This window comes from Pinus tabuliformis, chromosome X (genome assembly GCF_031772625.1).
Source record: "Pinus tabuliformis cultivar Carrire ecotype Pingquan chromosome X, CPIR1, whole genome shotgun sequence".
In the NCBI taxonomy this organism is placed as follows: Eukaryota; Viridiplantae; Streptophyta; class Pinopsida; order Pinales; family Pinaceae; genus Pinus; species Pinus tabuliformis.
In genome coordinates, this window is record NC_142308.1 from 361,059,639 (window position 1) to 361,083,112 (window position 23,474).

Below are 23,474 nucleotides of genomic sequence, written 5' to 3' on the forward strand. Positions count from 1 at the left end.
GAATGCTAATGAAACTACTTGCAGAAGCAAAAATCAAATGAGAACTTGTAACTCCAAATGATTACTAATGTGCGCAATTAACTCTAAAAGACATTTCTTTCACCATCTACGAAATTAACTAAGTAATGAAACTTAAAAGGAAATGCATATGAAAATCAAAATCTTTTTGGTAATTTTCCTTTATGAGCACTCTGAAACGAAAATAACAAATGATCAAAACATAATTGTAATGAAACTACTCAAGGGGAAAAGTAACTACAAGAAACTATCACACTATGTTAAAATTGGCAACTACAGCCAAACTCCATGTGGGTCACCTTATTTATGGCCGCTGATATTTTTCTTGGATCCCTCTCATCGAGAGGTGTAGGATTGATCTAAAGATCATCCGATTCCGATAAGTATTCATGGAGTTATGAATTTATTTGTGTTATAAGACAATTCGACAAGGTCGGCCAGCAACCAAATAAACCCCACATGTGCTCAACATTTTAGTATAAAAGGAGATGACATGAGAGTCATTTCACACACACTTCTATCTTGATTTCTCTCCACTTGTCTTGGGTTTTAGTGGAAGAGAAATCTAGGAGTGGAAGCTCTAGACGTTGGAGGAAAGAAGACTAAGGGAGCCGCCCTAGAGGAGATGCCCTAGTCCTAGATGCAGTCAAAAAGAAGGCTCTACGCAGGTTTCTATAGTTGTCAATGGAAGCCCTAGAGGTTGTCAAAAGGCTTCCTTAACGCAGACCTAAAGGCTGCCCTAATGCAGTCCTAAAGGCTGCACTAACACAGACCTAAAGACAACCCTAACGTAGTCCAAGAAGGCAGCGCTAATGCTATCCTAAGGCAGACCTAACCTAAGCTATCTCAAGGGCATCCTAGCCGTTGTTAAGATGAAGATAAGCGTTCTCCTAAACATACCAATGATGCCCTAGGCGTAGGCATAAGGTGCCCTAGACACAGGGCTAATGCGGTTGAAAGGGAGGACTATTTGAGGAGAGATTGAGGGCTCAAACATGCCCAGGTCAACAGTGCTAGTAAATGGGACAGTTGGGCTACATGTTGCTGCTAAGACACATGGGACAGCAGCAAGGTATGGCAAGGCAAAGGGGACAACAGTAAGGGGACAGTAGCAAGGTATAGCATGACTGTTAGGGACAGCAGCTACAACAATATATCTAGGCATCAATGGCAAGGGACACCTGCATGGCAAATGGGACAGTAAGATATGCTGAGATAAATGGGACAGCTAGGCATGGTGCTTGGTGCAGCAAACAGTGGGACAGCAAGCACTCATAGGAGCAGCAATGGACGACTAGCATGGAGCAGCAAAGGCACAATTGGGACAGCAGCTAAGACATGGCAGCAAAGGCATAATTGGGACAACAACTAAGACATGGCAGCAAAGGCACAATTGGGATAGCAACTAAGACATGGCAGCAAAGGCACAATTGGGACAGCAACTATGACATGGCAGCAAAGGCTACAATGGGACAGCAACAAAAGCATGGTGCTGCAAACTCAATGGACAGTAGCAAGGTGCAGTATGGCACATGGGACAATTGTGGCAACATGGTGCAACAATGGCACATGGGACAGTAGTGCAGCATAGGTGCAGCAATATGATGTGTACAGCATGGTCATGAGGTCCAGCATTGTGATGATGGGTGCAGCATGGTGCAGCACCATGAGATGCAATATGATGACAGGATGCAGCAAAATGATAGGTGAAGGAGTCACCTTGGAGAATCAGTTGAAGCAGCATGTCTTCAACTGATCTCATGTAACATCTTCTTAGAGACGATCTATGCTTTTATCTGGATAAGTCAAAGTGTTGACTTTTGTTGTAAATGTACTATATCTCTCTCTCTGTGTGCTGAACTATTGAAGAACATAGAAGAAGAATTGATTAAGGGTTTCCCCACATTTGGGTTTGTCCCTGGCTAGCGCCACATCTTGTGTCCTCTTGTCTTGCCTTGTCTTCTGCGATTTATGTTTATGTTCTATTTGTAGTTTACTTTAATGCTGATGTGATTGCTAATCTGGAAAGGTTATTAAGCTAACTGTGAAAACTGAATTAAATTGCTCTAAGCATAGAACATACCTAAAATTAACATGGTATCAAAGTTGAGGTGAAGACAAAGCCCAAGCAAGAGTGAAAGAGCAATCACCGAAGACAGTTGGGAAAGGACAATAGGATCAGTGCATTCCTCATCCCTCTTCAAATTCACCAAGGATGAAGTCGAAGCAAAGAATATTATCATAATGGTGCAGCAGAAGCTTCTGATGGCCTACCTAAAGATCACTTCATTAGGAAGTACGGATCTAAGGGTGGAAGGAAAGAAAGATGCCTTGTTTGTAATAAGTTCGGCCATTATGCGAAGTAGTGTCCAAATGGCAGGGACACATCACTTGATGATGATAACAATCATTCCCGGGACATCTTCAATGATCAGAGGAATGACAGGTAATGCCGGTTGTTAGCGCTTGAAATTTCACCTCAGGCTGAGAAAGGCAAACTTCAAGGCAACATTAAACCACTTAGCCTCGTAGCTAGCCCTACGGGGCAGGAGAGGGCTCTCTCCGATCTATCTCGGTAAAGATCTTCAACGGGCGAGATAACCAATAAGGAAACACTGATTTTAGGCTAGTAAACTAATAAAAAAAGTTTGTTTTGGGATTTTTGGATTTTGGTGGAAAATTGGGGAAAGGCAATTTTGGGTGCGGGGATTGGACACAGTTTTTGCAGGGGGTTCTTTGGGGCAAGGTAGGAGACTGTATTGATGCCTTTAAATTAAGTGAATGGGTAGGAATGACCGGTGAGGAGCTAAGGAGAGCAAGCAATCACCTTGAGTTCTCCTTAAACAGATGAAAACATTGATATTAAGCAAATTTAAAAGCAGAGCATGGAAATCATGAATTCTACTTTAACACTTCATTTGCCTAATTTCAGAAGAAAAAGAAAGAGGATGATTTCACATAACACACTTACAAGTACAAAGAGAAGCACACCATCAATACATGTAACCACAGGAATCCCAAAAAGGACTGCAAAACCCTGGTCTTTCTTCCTTTGCCAAAATCGCAGAGATACAATGAATAATACAATAGAGCTTTCGCCCTCAAGAGTCCAACCTCTCCAACCCCTGAAAATGACTAAGAAAATACATAATATAGGCAAGCTAACACCTTTCCTTGCCTCTAGGGGTCGAACTCATCCTTCTAGGAGCTGTTTCAACCAATTCTAAACTGAGCACTAAAATCTAGGCAGTCAAAACAACTTGCCTCTATAAGCTAGGAAACCAATTCATTCATTAAATGTTTGCTATTTCATGAATGAATCTTCTAGAATAGGTAAATAAGTGTCATATCAATATGAAAATACATTAATTACATCAAAGAGGGTGAAGAATCCCATCCCAAGTCAAAACTGGCCAAATCTGGGCGAATTCCTGAGCTGTAGGTGAAAAATTATGAAAATTGCCTGATAGGTCGCGCCCTAATCCTGATAGGTCGCGCTTCTTTGGAGCTCCGTTTGAGGCACTTCCAGGTGTCCAAATGAGGCAAAAGTGGGCTTGTTGGAAAGGTCTAGATGTCTACTTTCCAACCCAACTGGAATTTCTGAATTTGGTGGCCATTTGCCCCTCCAAAATTGCAATCTCCCAAGACTGCTCCCTGTTTGTCAAAAAGGTGGCAGAAAGTCAATTTTTGCATGTTTTTTGACCTTCTGGAGGCTCAAAACATGATGAAATCTCTTGGTAATTGCTGAGCAGGTGTATCTTTGCATGACAAATCCAGAAATGCTGAGTTTTCCCAAAATGAAGTTGCCCATCGAATAGTTCGCGCGCGGCGCGCGACTTGTCAGGGAGAAAAACCTGTTTTTTGCCCAAAAATTCATAAGTGACCGAAAATGCTCAAAATTTTTTGAAATTTGTGCTGTAGTGAGGTCATTTAATATCATGCTCCTTCAAGGAAGCCTCAGCCAAGATGTGGAGGGGATCGGGCCTTTTCCGCCGTTTTAGTGCCTTGGCCAACCGCCCTTGGATCACCTTCATTTTCGCCTTGCATACATGCATTCGGGCCCAATAGTGGTTTTTCATGTTCCGGAGCAGGTCCTTATCTTTGTTGGCCTTGGTAGCAAGCAATAAACCTTGATGATTAGAGGCCTACCTGCAACCTTGAAGAGATTTGGGGTCAATTTGCAGTTTATAAGCAATTTTTTGTGGATGAATTCCCAACAGGTCGCGCGCGCCCAACAGGTCGCGCCAGTGTATTTTCTCAACTGGTAAGACCCCCCTGACAGGTCGCGCGCACCCAACAGGTCGCGCGCTTTTGCAGGAGGCTTTTGGAGGCCTTCCCAGTGTCAGAATCGGGTGCAGGATAGCGCGTTGGAAAGGTCTTTGAGTCTACTTTCCAACCCAACTGAAATTTTTCAATTTGGAGTTCATTTGCCCTGTCAAAAATCAAATCTCCCAAGACTGGTCAAAAAGTGCCAAATGAGGCTGCCTTAAGGAAGAGTGCTGTTGCAGTCAACTTTTGAATGCCTTCCTCAACCCCAAATTGAGCTCATGATAGCTCATTAGAAAGCTCTTTGTGTCTAGTTATCATTTTACCCATCAAGCAAATCATTTGGCCAACCAAGCTAGGAGAAAACTTGATTTTCCCAAGGTCACTTCAGAGGTGTCTTTGATTCTCCTGAGACAACGGTATTCTTGACATTTCTCTCAAACCATGACACCTGTGCAAAAAGTGAAGGAGGTTTTTCTTCTTTGGCATGTTGTGGACAAAAACCTCTCTCAGTTTCCCAACATTCATCTTTGATTTCTCTAAAACAACTTTTGAGTGAAACTTATCCCGATGTGTGGAACAAGAGATTTTGTCGAAATGAAGCGAAATGAAGGGAATAGGGGGCTTCTAAATTCTTGGGGAAATTTTTGGAAGTAGGGAGGGATGTTAGGAAGCAAGGGAAAGTGGAATCGTGGAGATCGAGTGAGGGGAAGGGGTCCAAAAGGGCAAAACACAGGCCCAACCTAGAAAATTGCCAGGTTGTAGCTAGAAACTAGGGTTTGTGCAAAAATGAGGAATTTGGGGGATCTAAGGGATGGGAAGCATTTAATAAGGTACTTTAAGGATAGGGGAAGGTGTATGAACATCAGGATACAAGTTTTGCCGATGATTTGACCGTCCAAGAGAAATTGCCTTCAAAACCCTAGGAGAGGGAAATGACCTTACCTAGGCGCAACTGAAGCATGAACAAGGTGTAAAATGACTCATTAGACACTGACATGATAATGACAACCCTATGAATGATGATAAACTCAGCTGAATGATGACATGGACCGACATTTGGACAACTTTAGAAGGAGTGAAAGCAAACCCTAGACCTAATGCCTAGTGACCAAATTTTGCTTGAAAACTCTTTGAAATGACAAAATTTGACCTTGACACTCCGAGACCACTTTGTAAGAGCATATTTGATCACTGGAGGAAGGCTGGAAAGACTGACACTAACATAGGTCATCAAGGAAATGGTCGACTCTTCAGAGAAGCAAGGAACCCCAGGTATGAAGAATCAAATGTTGTTTCTGATAAGATAAAGAAGCGTTGTCTTGTATTGGCCCTCTACTTCAAATTCTGTGGGAATCTGGCTTATTGATTATAGTGCTTCAAGGCACTTCATCAGATAGAAGGGTGCTCTCTCTAATTTGGTAGAGATGGAAACAATCTTGGTATTATACTTGGAGTCGATGCCACCTATCCTAGAAAGAGTGTTGGGAATGTTACCCCTCAATTGGATGAGGGTAACTCAATTCATTTACGAGAATCTCTCTACGTACCTGATCGCAAGAAGAACCTGGTGTCCATTTCGGCAATGGAAATCAAAGATTTCAGGGTGGCATTCATCGATGGAAAGGTACTTGTTTGAAAATAGAATTTTCTAAGATGCTTTTACTCATGGGTTCAGGGTTGGAAATTTGTATCAAGTTGCAGGATGGTCCATTGGGGACCATGTCGGTTGTCACATCTCATCTATAGCACTGGAGGTCTACTTATTATGTGGTCCTACCTGATGTGAGTCAGATGGTGATAGGGAGGAATGCTTGAATTCAAGAAGGGCATGAAGGTACATGTCCAAGATGTACCGAAAGAAAATCTTACAAGGGGACCATTCCTCTCATGTAACAGGTCCACAGGTTTGGAACAACCCGAGGGGTTTGAGATACATGATCGGGAATCTCATGTGTGCAGGTGGAAGATAGCCCTTTATGGCTTGAAGCAAAACACCCTAGGCTTAGTATGAGAGGATTGATAGATGTCTGATGAAGATGAGATTCACTAGGAGTAAAGCCAATCCAAACCATTGCTTGAAGGTTGTGGATGATAGACCTCTCATACCGGCACCTTCTGAGGACGACCTATTTCTGACAGATGCAGACCCTCTCATTTGCAGAAGTAAGAGGGAGTTGGATTCCGGATGTGGAATGGTAAACTGCAAGCCCGTGACTACCTCGAGGATCTTAACTTTCAGAAGTTATATGGTAGTGATGCCGGACCAGATTTGGGAAATGCCTCTGAATTTCATAAACTCATTCGCGTTGATGTTCTTGGTGAACTTTCGTCCAGACATATGATTTGCAGTTAGTATGATGAGCTCATATATGGTTGAGCCACACTGGATTGGTGCCAAGAATCTTTTGAGATATCTTCGGGGCACAATCTCTCATGGATTGAGATACACTGCCGGAAATATGAAGTTGCATGATTATTTGAATGCTGACTGGGCAGGCAGTGTGGAGGATCGCAAGAGCACTTCTGAGTGCTGGTTCTCTTTGGATTCTGCTTCGATACCCTGGATGAGCAAGAAGCAAAAGTCGGTTGCTATAAGCACCGCTGAGACCAAATACATAGCTACAAGTATGATCTCGTGTGAAGCTGCCTGGTTGTGGAAGCTCTTTAGCGAGCTGTTTGTACACATGATGGATACCACCGTAATCCTCTGTGTCAACCAGGGGGGATTCGATTGTTGAGGAATCCCGTATTCTATAATTGCTCTAGCATATAGACATCAGATACTACCTTATCTGGGATATGGTACGTCGATGAGTGAGGAGGCTCCATCGCATTGAGACTGATGTACAGGTCGCAGACATTCTGTCTAAGCCCCGGGGAAATGTCAAATTTGTGACTTTCCCAAATGACTTGGAGTCATTGAGAGACCTTCTTATGAGGGTCCTGCATGATGCATGCATTGAGCTCTGGGAGCTCTGGGAGGCTTGGGGTACTTCTTGGAGCAACAAACGACCATAGGTCGACTCACCCTCCCCTAATGGCACGCTGTGTACAGGGTGAATGGTTCAGCCTTCCCTTGTGATACCCCATGGCGACTTAAGGACAGGATGAGTGGTTCTCCTGTCGAGGCATCCTACCCATGCAGTCTGGGACTCATGGGAAGTACCTCTCATCTGGCCAATGAGCAGGGAAATGGGGTTAGGGACCATAGTAGTACTATCGATGGACGCATCGTTGTATCTACCGTACTCCCTATGCTAGGGTGACCTCCAGTGATCTGGGATCAATGAAACTAATCTGGGATCAGTATGAGTGGTTTGAAACACTCTCTTGTGATATTGATATGGGATCAATAAAACTGACTTCGGGTCAGTAGAGAATGGTATGAGACATTCTCAATTAATTCTTCTTCTTCATGGTTTAGCAGAGCAGAGCAAAGCAGTGTAGGGCACTGATGGCAAAGATAGTACAGTGGGACATATGGATCAGCGGATGGAGTTCTCCCTAGTTCAGAGGGAGGGTTAAAAATGACAACTAGGGCCAAACTCCATGTGGGTCATCTTATTTATGGCAGCTAATATTTTTCTTGGATCCCTCTCATCGAGAGGTGTAGGATTGATCTAAAGATCATCCGATTCCGATAAGTATTCATGGAGTTATGAATTTATTTGTATTATAAGACAATTCGACAAGGTTGGCCAGCAACCGAATAAACCCCACATGTGCTCAACGTTTTAATATAAAAGGAGATGATTTGAGAGTCATTTCACACACACTTCTATCTTGATTTCTCTCCACTTGTCTTGGGTTTTAGTGGAAGAGAAATCTAGGAGTGGAAGCCCTAGACATTGGAGGAAAGAAGACTAAGGGAGCCACCCTAGAGGAGATGCCCTAGCCCTAGACGCAATCAAAAGGAAGGCTCTACGCAGGTTTCTATAGTTGTCAACGGAAGCCCTAGATGTTGTCAAAAGGCTACCCTAACGCAGACCTAAAGGCTGCCCTAAAGGCAGCCCTAACACAGTCCAAGAAGGCAGCCCTAATGTTATCCTAAGGCAGCCCTAACGTACGCTATCTCAAAGGTATCCTAGCCACTGTTAAGATGAAGATAGACGTTGTCCTAAACATACCAATGATGCCCTAGCCGTAGGCATGAGGTGCCCTAGACACAGGCCTAATACGGCTGAAAGGGAGGACTGTTTGAGTAGAGTTTGAGGGCTCAAACATGCCCAGGCCAGCAGTGCTAGTAAATGGGACAGCTGGGCTACATGTTGTTGCTAAGACACATGGGACAGCAGCAAGGCATGGTAAGGCAAAGGGGACAGCAGTAAGGGGACAACAGCAAGGTATAGCATGAATGTTAGGGACAGCAACTACAACAATATATGTAGGCAGCAGTGGCAAGGGACAGCTACATAGTAAATGGGACAGCAAGATATGTTGAGATAAATGGGACAGCTAGGCATGGTGCTTGGTGCAGCAAACAGTGGAACAACAAGAACTCAGAGGAGCAGCAATGGACAGCTAGCATGGTGCAGCAAAGGCACAATTGGGACAGCAGCTAAGACATGGCAGCAAAGACACAATTGGGACAGAAACTAAGACAGGGTAGCAAAGGCACAATTGGGATAGCAACTAAAACATGGCAGCAAAGGCACAATTGGAACAGCAACTATGACATGGCAGCAAAGGCTACAATGGGACAGCAGCAAAAGCATGGTGCAAGAATGGCACATGGGACAGCAGTGCAGCATAGGTGCAGCAGTATGATGTGTGCAGCAGTATGATGTGTACAGCATGGTCATGAGGCACAGTATTGTGATGATGGGTGCAGCATGATGACAGAATGCAGCAAAATGATAGGTGAAGGAGTCACCTTGGAGAATCAGTTGAAGTAGCATGTCTTCAATTGATCTCATGTATCATCTTCTTAGAGATGATCTATGCTCTTATCTAGATAAGTCAAAGTGTTGACTTCTGTTGTAAATGTATTATCTCTCTCTCTCTGCTGAACTATTGAAGAACATATAAGAAAAATTGATCAAGGGTTTCCCCACATTGGGGTTTGTCCCTCGCTAGCGCCACATCTTGTGTCCTCTTGTCTTGGCTTGTCTTCTGCGATTTATGTTTATGTTCTATCTACAGTTTACTTTAATGCTGATGTGATTGCTAATCTGGAAAAGATATTGAGCTAACTATGAAAATTGAATTAAATTTCTCTAAGCTTAGAACATACCTAAAATTAACACACTATGAACAAATGGAAACAAAATTAAATATCCTTACAACTCACTAGGGGGCCCTCCCGTGAGTGTAAGTCTGCTATTGATCAAACGATTGCTTGGTCATGCATTGAAAACAGAGGATTGTATCAATTTAAAACAAAGTTTCACAAATACTGGAAATGAATCACAGCTTACTTAACTTCCGAAATGTCTTTTGGGTTTTTCCTTATGGCTTTTATATAATTTTCATTAAAACTAATTCAAGAGTTCTATGCCAATAAGAAATGAAACTGTTCTGCCATCTAGGAAATAGATTTAAATTAGAATTTTATCTCCTCGTGATTTTCTATTGGAAGAGCAAATCATGACGAATTCTTCTCAAATCATATCCTCGTGATTGAACAGGTCTTTTTCACGCTCATCTGATGTCGTCGTGATCTCCTACTTATCTTCGCTTGACCACTGCACCATCATACTCAGAATTTGACTTTGAGTTTGACTCTTAGATCTCCTGATCTCTGTAGCCTGCCAAGTCATGCCAATAGGTGGTCGTCCATGTGGTGGACATTTGTCATCTTCAGATACCCTTCATCCCTTTGTTGATGCATTATAGCCTGTCTAGTCATGGATATGGCTACAGAATTCAACATTAGCTGCGAAATGATCAAGGTTCTGGAATTGTAGAGATGTTTACATTTTAATTCATAAAGAAACATAGATTCTAAAACATGGATGATTAGTACCTTTTATAAGCTGAAATAACCTTGAGTATGTTAAGATTGCTACAAATATGGTCACAAAAAGATAAAGGAGAGGGAAAGAGGTAATTAAAAATGAAATAATTGCAGACTTCAAAAACCTCCTCGAGATGTTGCAGGTGCTCCTCCCATGTCCTGCTATAGATCAATATGTCATCAAAGAACACCAATAAAAATTAGCGTAATTGCGTGGGGAACACGTGGTTTATGCAAGAATGAAAGGTGGTTACGACGTTGGTCAGCCCAAAGGGCATAACCAAAAACTCAAAGTGGCCATAGTGACATTGGAACGTTGTCTTGGGGATATCCTGATCCCTCACCCAAATCTGATGGTACCCCAAACGTAGATCTATCTTAGAGAAGTACTTGGCTTCTCTAAGCTCATCCATAAGCTCATCTATGTGGGGAATGGGGTATTGGTTCTTCAACGTCTTCTTGTTGAGGGCTCTATAGTCGATGCACATCCTCAACGTGTTGTCCTTCTTCTTCACCAGGACAATTGATGAAGCAAAGGGGCTAGAGTTGGGCCTAATGTGTCCCAATGCCAACAACTCATGAATAGCCCTCTCGATCTCATCCTGATAGGCCTTGGAATGTTAGTATGGAGTCGTGATCATGCCTGCACTCCTGGTTTGAGCTCGATAATGTGCTCAAACCCCTGTCAGGTGGTCGTCCAGGCAGAATGTCCCCAAACACTACTAGGTACCTATCTAGAATAGCTTGTACCTCTGGGTGTGGTGGTTGGGGCTTACCCCCTACATCAGATATCCTCAACTTTACTGCCACTCTATATCACCATATCTCAAATCGGCCTCCATCCTATGCGCTGACACTATCTGTGAGGGTATGAGTGCATGCCTCTCAATAAGGCTATCTTCCCGTCAAGCCCTGTAAACTCCATCTCCAGCATCTGCCAGTCAATAGTAACACGCCCAAGTGAGTACAACCACTGCACACCAAGCACCACGTTGGTGTCAGGACATCAACCACAAAGAAGTGGTCCGTCATAGAGTAGTTCCCCATCACTACTGTCATCCCAGGAACGTATCTAGTGCACTACATGGTACGGTCTCCCGGTACCAAAATCGAGAACCCCTCAAAGGACTTTGTGCATATGCCCCTCCTCTCCACCATCTGGGCATCTACGAAATTGTGGGTAGCCCCACTATCTACTAGTATTGAAACACGTTGCCCCTGCACCATGCCCCTGATCCTCAAAGTGAGGTACTTTGGCACTCCCTGAAGTGAAGCGATTACCCCCGTTGTCGGCATGAAAGGAGTTCCCCCCAGTAGGGTTGGTGGACCTTTGCCTCCTCGTTCAGCAATAGGTGGACCATCATCTCCAACATCTACCTCCTGCTCCACATCATCCTCCGGCTCACTATCAGAAAATACCTCTATGAAGTGGGCCTTGCCCTTGGTACACCAATGTCCCAGTGCCCACAGCTCTTGGCAGGTGAAGCACAACTTCCTCCATCAGAGGTCTCTCCTAGCCTCATCATCCAACTGCCCACACCCCTGAATGTCTCGTTGTGGTGGGGGTCTGGTGTCTCTTCCCCTCTGTTGGAATACAGGCCTAGTGGGCATCTGCGCTCTAGCCCTGGGCAGAGCATCTTGCAAGTCCCGGGCTCTACCAACTACGTCCTACAAAGTGGTGGGTCTGTTGGACCTCACCAAGCCCCTCAATGGCTCTGCTAGCCCCTCCAAAAACATGAAGACCCTCCTGGCCTCCGATAAATCTGGTACCATCACTAACAATCTTAGAAACTCCGAGATATAGGCCTCAAACTCCCAGTCTGATTGAGTGGTGTCTCCTCACAAAACGCTCTAATACCCTCTGAGTGAAATCCTCATAGGTTGTAACTCCTGCATGTCCCATCGTGGTCAACCCATGGAACCACCAATCATGGGCTTCCCCCTCTAAGTGCAGTGTGGAAATTTTGATTGCCTCCCCCTCTGTCATTTGGTTGAGCTGGAAATAGACATCCAACTTCTCAACCCATGCCCTAGCTGAGCTCTTAGGCGATCCATCAAAAGTTGGGAGGAATAACCTCCCCATCATGCATTGTAAATCGGTGCCATGTGAGTAGCCTCCTCCACTTTGTCCCCTGCTCCTATTGTTGCCCTTAAGCTAACAGAAGTCCCTAAAGGTGATGGCCTCTCTGAAATCAGGCCCATAGGACTGATACTCCACAAAATAGTCCCCCATGGGCATCTCCTCCTGCCCTTGCGGCCCTCCAGCACCTGATGCTAGAAATGTGGGGATGGTTGACCTGGGTGGTGTGCTAGAAACAAGAGGTACATTGGGTGGATTTGCTGCATGGTGGTGCGAAGTACCTGAGCCTTCACCCAAATGAATTTCTCCCTAAATCCCCTTGCCCTTGTTGTTGCTACAATTAAGTCGCCTCAATTCATCAATGCCCCTAGACAAATTGTTGATGGCCTTCAAAATATGTTGAGCAAACTCCTCTTCTTTACTCATCTTATCTCCCTCATTATCCGCCATGTCTAGCCTCTCAACCTCTGGTTCAATTGTTACTGGATCAGGAGTAATTTGTAGTTTCCTTTCTCTGCTTCTATAACTTTGTCTTCTGCAAGTGACATTCTGCTTATCCTCTAGTGTCATAGACTAATAGTTTCTCCCACGGGCTGAGCCAAGACTATGAGCTCTAATACCACTTGTAATATCCCAAAGGAAAATTAACAGTGATAAACCAAGCATGCATAGCAAAACACGCACAATATTAAACACCCAAAAAAACTCCAAAATCTACGCAGAACTTCGTTGTTTTATTATGATAAGTAAGGGTACAATATGAAATCGGAATGTATGCACCTGGACTCGCCCAAGGCAAGCTAACAAGATCCAGGTGATGAAATCAGCTGCTCAACCACAAGGAAATTGTCCCCCACAAAAGCTCTGCGCTAGCCCCAGAAAACTGCACTACTGGCTGCAAGAAATGGTTGCTAGATCCTCTTCCAGTGCTCTGAAAATTATGGGAAATTAACCCCGGTCTCTACGCTAACAACCCACCAACAACCCAAAAAGGGTTTGGCCGAATGTTGACCTCCGAAATTCGGCCCAATTTCCTCCCACTCCTCTAGCTACTGGGTATATCAACCTACTTGAAAATATCATTGTTGATGGTCCCCAAAATGGCAACAATACTCTGCAAATTCCCTCCATGAATTACCCCATAGCCTCAGCCCTCGGTTCCTCCTTTTCCCAAGCACCCACGTGTGGTACGAAGGTACCACTGCGCAAGCCCACGTAGTCCCTAGTGATGATTGTTTGGCGTAGCAGACTCACACCAAATGAAGCCCCTTAAACACTCCAAATCTTCAGCAAATGATGGCCCTAGGTTGTCCCTAAAATCCCCGACTCCACAATCAGCTCCTCCAAAGGCTACGTATTCCCCTTCCAGCATCCCACCTGCTGAACCAACTCCACAAATACGCTTGGCAAGCTCCCAAATCAAATCAAATGTGATGTAGGTCACCTCCTTGGGCTGGCACTTGAAGTCCACCAAAGGTAGGGTGAGATTCTCGCTTAAAAAACACGTGCTCAACAGCTCATGCAAACTTGGCTCTCATTTCAAGCATGCTACTCAAGCGTGAATGTCAAATGATCAAGGATGAGCAAATGATGAGTGCTCCTATTTAAGTCGTTGGGCCTCCAATTCCCCCATGTGGGCTCCATCCATCGATTTCCATCTCTCTCTTCCCTCCACGAAAGCTTACTAGCCAAGTAGAGCATATTCCTCTTTGCGGTGGCCCCCACCATCCACTATCAAATCGACTTTCCGCTTTTTCCCATGTTGGAGCCTTCTTTCACCTCAAAATTGAAAGTGGGGCCCCTCAACCCACTTTAGCTAAGTTGTTATCCCAAAAATTAATAAAAATGGTCAAAATTGATATTTCACTTAGCAACCTTGCTAAATGGGAATATTGCATATTATTGTATCCTTCTTTACTTCATTTTATCCCAGATTTAGCTTTGGCATTTTCTAGGAGTTGGGTTTGCACTTCCGCATTGTACTTGTACTAGTAGTATCCTTCAGTCTCATTGACCTATTTATGGTCATTCGTTGGACATTAATAACATTATCTTATCTTATCAGTCAATCAACATTTGGGAACTCTAGCATAGAAATATGTCTCTCAACAAAAAATCAACAATCATTTCACTTATTCATTGGGAATGTTTAGCCATGTCAATTATTCACTTCTAGATATTTGTTGCTTTTCAGGCATATCTTCATCGAAGCTTAGTTCAATAGCTTCAGAATGAAGATGATACAAGTTATTAGTACAATTATTCAGACTTGTGATTGAGGGGGGAATGTTAGACTGTGAGTCCCTAGACAAACACAAAGTCCAACACCACAATTGTCACGAGTTGTAAACCCTTATCTTTGACGAGGTGTTGTCAGGATCCACTAATGAGTTGTGAATGAGAGCTAGATCTGCAATGGTCAAATTCATGTATTATAAATTCCAATCATGAGATTAATACAATGTGTTGAGAATGGCTTAATCCTTTTCCACCATATTTTTGTCTTGTCTTGTGCTTTCTCAAATCTTAACATCTAAGATAATCAATTTATTATCTAACCTCAATTGATGCTAATCTAGGAAATGAGATGTTCAATAAATTATGCACTAGACTAGAGACAAATCTAAAGTTGAGAGTTTTAATATTTTCCTTTAGATTTCGTAAATAAATAAATAATATATATATATATATATATATATATAAATATTAGGCTTTTTACATTTCATAGGTTGATGGGAGAAGAGAAGTGCCTTGTACAAAAAAGCCATATGGGGTCAACAAGAAACAACTCTTCTAAATGGTGTATTTTCCTTATGGATTAAAATTAGGAGACTAGAGCCAATGATTCAACTATAGTTTAATATTTGAAATATCAACAATAGTTTAATATTTCAAATATCAAGCATAGCTTAGTATTTGAAATCAATACCCTTGTTAGGGTTCCTAGAGGAAATACAAAGCAAGGAATTAATAACACTTACCAAAATAAAAAAGGAAGATAGGGGACGAGTTGCCTTACAGCAATTTCCTTCCAAGTGGTAGACTTTACCCTTTAATGGATTGATTTGCAAGCGTTGTATGAGACTTGAAAATTCACAACCAATCTTGAAGCACCAAATGGCAACTAAGTGAGAATAGCTTGAGTTAACACGAAATCGTTTTAATAGCGAGATATTCAACATGTTGTATCCTCGATATCCAATTGACAACAAATAATAGTGTGATAGGGAGCTTCTTTTAGGTGGGAGGCTTCAACAACTCTCTCATTACAACAGTGGTTTTCTCTCCTTTACATCTAGCCTAAGAGATCTCAAAGAGGCTTGTCCTCTAAGTAACGATGAGGGAAAATTCAAAAGATGCATAAAATATCTTAGTAGTTGTACCACATGTACAATATCCCATTTTCCCCCAATAGAGGGAAGCGTCCCACCCAAAAATAGCAAAGTAGGATCAGGGTAGACCAACGTCCCTCCACGATGCATAGTAACCACCTCAACCACCTCCTTGAAGCAAAATAGATCCAAAAAATGAGCAAATGACTCAAAGATAAGGTGCTCTAGGCCACACATGTGGCACTTGGGGACCCCCAAAGTGGATGGCTCACCTAAAATCACCTCCAACAATCATATGTGAGTCCTCCAAGGTGCAACAAACTCTCAAATCCATGTTAACAACCAAATCAGGTCAAGGATGGTCCAAAACCACTCATACATCCCACAAAGATTCTCCAATGGTCCAATAATGTGCTCTTCAAAGTGGACAGCTCATCAAGAACTGTGACACATGCCTCCAAGTACGTGAGATGACGTGGAGCACCCCATGCAAGATGATGTAGTATGATATGACGAGAACATATTGTTGAAGTTTCTACGTTTACTTAATTTAGAAACCCTTCATACACTTTGCCTGATTTATTCCTACTTACTTGTTAATTTTTCTTTAACAAGTTATTTACAAAGTAAATACTAAAAATAAACACCAGTTCATGCTCAACATATTACAGATCAGCAACTAAAAGAAACAAGAACAAACACACCACATGACACCATTATTTTTGGACCAATGTCCCCGGAAAAACCCAATGCGAGAAAACCAGTGCAGCTATCTGAGGGTTTTCTTATTAAGAAATATTAGAGTACAATATGGGTACCGTAACTGGCCTACCCAACAGAGAATTTCCTTAGCAGCTATACCTCACAGTTTGAGAGAAATCTCCTATTTTGAAACCCTGGAAAACCCTTCTGGCAGCTCCTCAGCACAAAACTGCTCCTGCAACCCCAGTGTCTGCCCAATTTGGACTAAGTCAGCCCCTCTCTGTCTCACGTTGGCCCTGTGTCAGCCCCAGGAGGCCCTGCGTTAGCTCTGGGAGCCTCTGCGTTAGCCATGCTGGCCCCTCTGGTGCTCTACGCAGCACTTGGCTACCTCTGCATGGCCCTGCGTGAGCCCTTGCTAGCTCTGCATCACCCTCCTTAGCTGCTGCGCTGCTCTGCCTTCTCTGTTCCTCTGTACTCAATGCCCCTCAGTTGCTCTCCCAATCACTGATTCTATCTATCTTAGCAAACCCTGCGCTCTAGGGAATAGAATGACTGATCATCTGGTGTGCTCTCCAAGTGACCCTCGAGCCTCCTATTATACTTTTCCTGTTGACGATTCAACGGCCAAGATTAAGTCCCTAATCAATGTCTAAGATTAGATTTGGCTTGATCCATATCTTTTGGACCATTCTAATAGAGCTTTATATTAATCCACATTAATATTTTAATTTCTCTAAGTCTAAGTCCCTAATCAACGTCTAAGATTAGATCTGGCTTGATCCATATCTTTTGGACCATTCTAACAGAGTTTTATATTAATCCACATTAATATTTTAATTTCCCTAAGTTTAGACTTAGGGACTCCATTAAAAATATTAATTATTTTAATATCTCCTCAACTGTTTAGAATCTGCCCAAACCCTTTCTGGGTATTGGAGATCTCATGTGCCCCAACCTCTCCACCAAGTTTTGTGGCTAGAGCACATCCGATACTACCACAAATCAACACTCCTTTTAGCGAGGATTGTGCTTTAGCAATACTCGTCACTGAGTATTACTCTGATCATCCGACATCGGTCCCTATGTTGATGCTAGCACTGCTGCCCACCATCCTCTGCACTGTTGTATCTTGTATTGCTGCCCATGGTTCTGCCACTGCCACTGTTGCATCTGTCGGACAGCTCCCTCTACATTCGTGCTGCTGCTGGTCCTTTATCCCAACACTGCATCCGCACTACAATTCCTCTCATCGTGTTGCATCGTGCTGCCCACTGCTGCACTGCAACTTAGTTACTGAGAAGTAAGTAACTGATCTCCCAATTGACCTCCCTATTGGGCTAGAAACACCCACTGATGATGAAGCTCCCTCTGCCGCTGACAAGTGCTCCCTCTCTCTGACCTTTGCGCTACTGCAACACCTCTCTGCATCTCGCACCGTTTCACACCTCTTTGTGCCTTCCTACACTGGTGCAACACTCCTGTGCCTCTCGCACTGCTGCAGCTTGCTAGCTCTGCGTTGTCTTCGGACTCCTGCACTGTAGCTTTCTCTGTCGCTCCATCCGCATCCGTCTCTACCCACTCAGCTAGTCCTGCTACTCCTCGTCAAGGCTCCCGTAACATGGTCTAATCCAAGAGGCTAGGTACCTCAAGGATCCTGCCCCCCATCGTTTGTAGTCCACCCGACTACAGCTCGATGTCTCCCCACTTCCGCTCAAGTGGCGTGTGTGCACTCATGGCACAATCATCGTCTATCAAAGCTTCCTTCTCTGCCCGTGCTGGCGTTGCCTTAGTCGTGGAAGACTCTCCCTTACTCTTCTTCCTTGGGCACTGGGTCGCATAGTGACCCATCTCCCCACAGTGGAAGCAATTGATATTGGAGAGATCTTTCTTCTTCCGGTTCTCCTACTTTCCCTCAGATGCTAGGGCCACATAATACTCCTCCTGCTTGACCTTTATCACTTCGTTGTTGCTACTTGTCTTTGACTGTCGTCTCATCTCTTCCTGGCGAAGAGCTGCCCACATCTCGTCCCAAGGTAGGAGAGTCCCTCTGCCCAGGATGCTCTGGACAAACACTTCTCACTCTTCTGAGACAGCATTCAGGGTTGTCCTCCCCATAAGCTCCTGAAACGATGTCGCTCCTATAGCAGTCAATTGATCTTGGATCTCATTTAGTCCTCCGAGGAAGGAGTCAATCATTTGACCCTTCTTCATCTGATTCGACCTCATCTGGTTCTCGAGCAGCATTCTTCTTTGCACAGAAGTATGCTGGTACAAGTTCTTGAGAGCCTGTACACATCTCAACTGCTGTTTCCTTCTCAGCTATATATGGTACCACATGATCCTTGACCCCGTCAAGGATAATGCACTTGGCCCTCGCCATCGCCTCCTCATACTTGTCATTATCATTGCGATCGATTGGGATAGCTATAACCTTCAAGGCGAAGTTCTTGACACGATTCTTGTCAAGCACTAATAAGATTCTGGCCTTCTAGACTGCAAAGTTCGATGCTCCATCCTATCTATCCTGGTCTCTTACGCCATGTAGTGCCATGACGCTCCTCTACTTCCCTCCTGGAAGTTCTCTGTTCGACTCCTCTGAGTCTCTACTTCCCGTCTGGAAGTTCTCTTCTGGACTACCTCTGAGTCCTGATTTCCCTCCTGGAAATCCTTTTGTCGCTTGTCGAGATGCCCCCTACTCTGATCGTCTTGTGAAACTGCACTATTGATCCAGGTTCCTCGACTAGAAACCCTCGATAACAACTCCTCTAGCCCTGCTCTGTCAGGTACTGTTCTGACTACAGTACCTCACCAGCTCCACTCTGCAATATTCCTGCAACCTTCTAGTCCCCAGCAACTGCCTCTATGTGAACTCTGTCAGCCCTTCTTTGCCTCACGCTGGCTCTGCGTCACCCTGGATGGGTCTGCGTCACCCCTGGGATGCCCTACGTCAACCCTTTGGCCCTCTGTGTCAGCAACATTGGCCTCTCTGAGGCTCTGCGCAGTTCCCAGCTTCTTCTGCATGGCTCTAGCTGGCTCTGCGTCACACTTCCTTGGCTTCTGTGCTACTAGAAACAGCTTTTGTCACCTCGGGACAGCTGTTTTCTATTGTGATTGCTCCGCTCGGCTGATGTCTCTTAGTCCTCCTATAATCTGCAATCGCGCTCTAATACCATGTTGAAGTTTCTAAGTTTACTTAATTTAGAAACCCTTCATGCACTTTGCCTGATTTATTCGTACCTACTTGTTAATTTTTCTTTAACAAGTTATTTACAAAGTAAATACTGAAAATAAACACCAATGCATGCTCAACATATTACAGAACAACAACTAAAAGAAACAAGAACAAACACACCACATGACACCATGATTTTTGGACCAATGTCCCCAGAAAAACCCAATGCGGGAAAACCGGTGCAACTCTCTGAGGGTTTTCTTATTAAGCAATATCAAAGTATCATTTGGTTACCGTAACTGGCTTACCCAGCAGAGAATTTCCTTAGGAGCTATACCTCACAATTTGAGAGAAATCTCCTGATTGAAACCCCGGAAAACCCTTCCGGCAGCCCCTCAGCACAAAACTGCTCCTGCAACCCCAGCGTCTGCCCAATCTGGACTGCATCAACCCCTCTCTGTCTCACGTTGAACCTGCGTCAGCCCCAGGAGGCCCTACGTCAGCTACGCTGGCCCCTCTAGTGCTCTGCACAGCACTTGGCTGCCTCTGCATGGCCCTGCGTGAGCCCTTGTTGGCTCTGCGTCGCCCTCCTTGGCTGTTGCGCTGCTCTACCAGCACAATCTCTGCCTTCTCTGTTCCTCTGCACTCAATGCCCCTTAGCTGCTCTCCCGATCACTGATTCTATCTCTCTTAGCAAACCCTACTCTAGAGAATAAAATGACTGATCATCTGGTGTGCTCTCCAAGTGACCCTCAAGCCTCCTCTTATACTTTTCTTGTTGACGATTCAACGGCCAAGATTAAGTCCCTAATCAATGGCTAAGATTAGATCTGGCTTGATCCATGTCTTTTGGACCATTCCAACACGGTTTTATATTAATCCACATTAATATTTTAATTTCCCTAAGTTTAGACTTAGGGACTCCATTAAAAATATTAATTATTTTAATATCTCCTGAACGATTTTGAATCTGCCCAAACCCTTTCTAGGTATTGGAGATCTCATGTGCCCCAACCTCTCCACCAAGTTTTGTGGCTAGAGCACATCCAATGCCACCACAAATCAACACATATACCAAAAGAGTAGTGTTCAAATGCCTCAAGCACTCTAAAATAATACCTAGGACATTGTGAAGATGTGCCTAGGGCATTGTGAGGAAGGGCGCTCCATGGTGTCTCTACACAAAACTATGTAGAATTGTCTCAAGTGCTAAATATATGTCCTAAGCCCTACAACGCTAGCGAAATAGATCACCTAGGCCAAAGTGTGACAAATACATAGGAGATCCATGTGTAGGCATACAAAAGTGTTCCTTTGAGGTATGATAAACTTTACAATGCATTAATGAAATACATTAGCATAAAAATATGTAGAATCCTCTCAAGTGCTAAATACATGTCATAAGTCCCACGGTACTAGTGAAATAGATCACCCAGGCCAAGGTGTGACAAATACACAAGGAGATCCATGCTTAGGAATAAAATAAGTATGTTTTTGAGGTGTGATAACCTTTACAATACATTAGCAATACTTTTATATGAGGTAAAGCCAAAAAACCTAGGGGTTCCCTAAGTCATGTGTCTTGATAGACCCACTCCAAGACACCTGCACACCCACCTCAACCATAAATTACCTCTACGAGATGGTTAGTACAAGCGATAAGGGCAAGGACCATCTTGAATTGGGACAAAAAGATGGGCCATGACAAACCACAAGGACCTATAAAAACCACCTAGATGAAGAAAATACTTATACATAAATAGCTAGGTATCGTCTACAACAATACATAAGATAAAATGGTCACACTTTTGGTTGATCCTTATACATAATACAAATCATCAAAATGACACTAAAATTAACACACAACTAACCACGAAACTCTGGGATCTAACATCATCTCAAAATAGCCATGAGAATTGCTCATATGTTGGAACATATCTAATGAAAAAATGAGGTAATCTAAAGTCAAATTGAGGGGTAACAATATCGACCATTTATGTGTATGTTTATTTACATAGAACCCAATGGGAAAGCATAGGATGAATAGTCATCCACAGGCTATGCTACAACTATTATAGATTACTTTTTGCCAATTAAATTCACATTTCCTGTATAGCCCTCTAGAAAACCTTCAATCATAATTGGAAAACTGAACAAACAAAAATTTCATTAAGGGTAGTAATTTGACCATATATTATTATGTCTCACTTCAAATAACCTCAAAATTTGTCTTGGTGAGAAAATTAGAAGTCTTTTGAATTTTGCATTAGTGGAATGCTAAATAATCTCCTCTTATCACTATGCCCATGCCTTTCTTAAGGTAGGTTATAGCCTTTTATAATCTTATAACAAACTATTTGAATGGTCATTACATTTAAATTTTAATAATAACAATATGCTTTTGATATCATTAGCATCAACTAAATGAATCATAACTTTTAACTTTATGATAACGCAAGTGTTAAAACTATGAAATGTGCATTACAAGATGGTATCCAACAAACTGTAATCACCAAATGGTACACGTAATAATTAAAGAGGAGACAAACCATAATCCATTCAAACTAAGTGTTTTTCTAATTATGAAATTGAATAAGAGAACAATATAAGATAGATAAATGATATATGAAAACTAACCCATCAAGGCGATATCTCTCAAAAATATTAATCATATGGGGGGATGTGTAAAGGCCAGTTCGAAAGCCACATTTCCGCAATATGCTTTCTACAAACGTGCATGTAGAACCCTAAAATCAAAATATGCACATTAGTAATAATTCCAAAATTGTATGCCCTTATTGTTGAAAACCTATCACTTGAAACAAGCATAAATGATGGGAGTGATCAACTATAGCTAAACGAATCACACAAAAACATATAATCGTGGCCATAATACTAACACAAAAGCTTACTATGAACCTTCATTTATATGTCCATGATGCTTGTGCATTTCTATCTTGGATCATAGTGTTGCATAGAATTGAACCCCTAATGTGCTTATTGCACAAAAGCTAGAACAAAACCTAGAAATGTCATATCATTGTGATCACAAATTGAGAGACTCTTGCATATGTTTATGCTTCTCATATTTATGACAGAATCTATTTGCTTCTATCTTGGTTGAAATCAACCTAAGCAATTTCAACTGCTAAAATATCTTAATTACTATTACCACCTAATCTAACTGGAAAATCCCAATTCATGGGTGACAACTTCCCCTTCACTTTTGGCCAGCTCTCAAGAGGCCAAGGGGGCTATTCCTTTGATACAATAATAGGAGAGCCTATGTAAATCGGAAGTACGATTTGGACAAGAAAAGCAAAGATGTATTTCAATATCAAACCAACTGAATACCACAAAAGGTATAACATAAAAAAAAAAAATGCAAAATATTCCAACAACTTAGTGACATAATGTTTTAAGATAGATCTTCGAGAGAACAAGCATAAATCACCACAATTCACTTATGCTTGGATGGATTAAATCTCAAATCTCATTTATTATGTACGCAAGAGTATTTCAAATTTATAAATTATTGATTACAATCACAAGTCGATGATAAGACCTTAAAGATGTAGCATAAAAACAATTTAGTGAATGTAACTTCCAATAGATCCAAATTGTCTTTCAAAGAATAACCTCAAGTTAAAGATAAGCACAAGAGATTTAATCTTGGTCCTAGAACAAAATTGACCTTAGATAGTGTGATGTTAAGACTCGAGCAATCCAATTAGTACTAAAGCAAGGACAAGTTTGTGGTTTAACTAGGCTTGTCTTATATTACCAAATCTGTTTTATGTAATTAAGCATACAATTTCCGTATTTTTTACTAGAGATAAATTTTGCAATAAGTTTCTATACAGACCCTCAGTGATATATTCCCAAATACAAAATTTGCAACATTGAAACTTATCTAGATGCTTCTACAATCAGAATTGGAATAGT

General features: G+C 42.7%; 1 protein-coding gene across 1 annotated transcript in view; it reads right to left on the minus strand.

The window, feature by feature from the left end:
- LOC149139996 (folylpolyglutamate synthase-like) overlaps window positions 1-23,474 on the minus strand; it is a 237,692-nt gene that overhangs the window by 182,524 nt on the left and 31,694 nt on the right. Inside the window, exon 5 of the mRNA XM_089447929.1 lies at window positions 22,167-22,276. Within this exon, the coding sequence (XP_089304055.1) occupies window positions 22,167-22,276 (110 nt within the window). The remainder of the gene's footprint in view (window positions 1-22,166; window positions 22,277-23,474) is intronic.